General features: G+C 41.6%; 1 protein-coding gene across 1 annotated transcript in view; it reads right to left on the bottom strand.

The window, feature by feature from the left end:
• The window catches only part of LOC123967012 (major histocompatibility complex class I-related gene protein-like), a 4446-nt gene that overhangs the window by 2159 nt on the left and 627 nt on the right, over positions 1-1660 (bottom strand). The window contains exon 2 of the mRNA XM_046043062.1: positions 666-968. Coding sequence (XP_045899018.1) covers positions 666-882 — 217 coding nt within the window. The 5' untranslated portion in view covers positions 883-968. The remainder of the gene's footprint in view (positions 1-665; positions 969-1660) is intronic.

A 1660-nucleotide genomic window follows, 5' to 3' on the forward strand; every position in this document is an offset into this window, starting at 1 on the left:
TTGTGCTGATATGCGGCTCGCTGCGCTGTATGAAAGGTACGGAGCCGATGTTGATCTGCCTCTGAGACGGGAACGTTGAAGTAACAGAGCCAGAACATGTCTGAGTGAAAAGCCACAGCCTGCAAGCTGCTGTTCCTGCGTTTATTGCAGGATTTCTGTATCAAAGTGGTTGTGTTTCGGGTTATGCTCGCTCATGAGTTCAAGCAGGTTACAATCTTAGAACCGCAGCGCTAGTGGCTGCTGAAAACTCCATAAAGCCCCTTTAATAGATCAAATGTTGTCTTCCTTTTTGTCAATGTGCTGTAACCTCACTTAGAAATGAAGCACATGCCTGTTTTCTCTGTTGCTTGCATATCTGCTATAAATGGACACCGGGTCAGGTTGTAGCTCGGTGTGCGCTCGCGATCCTGTCTCCGTGTAATTCCCCTTTAAGATATGTTTAAACTTTTTGCAGTATTATTACATAATTGGAACATTTGAAATTAAAAATGTTTTTATCACTGTCAGGGTCACATGATCTGACTAGCGATCCTGGTAGAGGACGATTAATTAGTTTAATACTGATCTTAGTCTTTAATCATTTAGAATAGCTGGTAAAAGTTAAACTGACTGTAAAAATATAATAAAATTAATTAAATAAATAAATGTGTATTTTTCACCTTTGCCCCAGTTGGTTCTGATCTTTGCTTTGTCCAGTTTGGTGATGATGTCGTCCTTCACACCAGAGAGATGAAACACACAGTCGTACCTCCTCCAGTCTTCAGGTGTGACTGATGAAAGATTCAGGTCAACACTCATCTGGAAGGATCCATCGTTGTTGGGGAGGATCTCTCCGTGGTCCACGTCCTCATGAAGCTCCTCTCCATCTTTCCTCCAGAACATCGTGGCTCTGTCAGGGTAGAAACCTGTAGCGTGGCAGCTGACTGGAGAGGAGGGAGTCTTCTGGAGGAGAGACACTGAGGGAGGCTCTGAGAGAGAGAGAGAGAGAGAGGTTTAACAATACCTTTATTTATACATTTTTACTTCAAGATTATGAACAAAGTAACCATCACCATAAAACCAAACAACAACAATCAAAACAAACTGATCCTCATGCAACTTACATAACACTTCATCAACACACCATATCTCACAAAACCCAAATAAATTATTTGTCAACCTATAATACGCAAATTCAATCTTAAGCCTCCCCGCTACAAGCCGCTTGTACATCTCTTCAGGATCTATAGTTGCCAATTTTAGACCTTTATTTTTCCGTGTTTTCCACACTGCCAGTTTAGCCGTTCCAATTAGGTAATTAAAAAGACATATTTTTATCCTTTTTGAATGAATATTTGATTCCTCCAATAAACACCCTATCCGAAAACTCCTCATCAAATTTCCTAAACCAGCTCCCAAGCAATTTAAAAATAACATTTAATCTCTCACACTTTAAAAACAAATGCTCCAAATCCTCTTTTTTCCCACAGAATCGACATTCCCCCTTTACCGCTGTGTTCAGGTGTGCCACATGTCCGTCTGTTGCTATCGCCCCATAAATAATCCTCCACTGTAGATCGCCGGAGCGCTTCTCTACAGGAGGCTTATATAGGGCCCTCCACCTGTCTCTTATCAGGAAGTCTGGCCTCAACAAATCTGGCCACTTCGAAGCCTTCTGTTT

Source organism: Micropterus dolomieu, unplaced genomic scaffold, assembly GCF_021292245.1.
Source record: "Micropterus dolomieu isolate WLL.071019.BEF.003 ecotype Adirondacks unplaced genomic scaffold, ASM2129224v1 contig_14784, whole genome shotgun sequence".
Taxonomy (NCBI): domain Eukaryota; kingdom Metazoa; phylum Chordata; class Actinopteri; order Centrarchiformes; family Centrarchidae; genus Micropterus; species Micropterus dolomieu.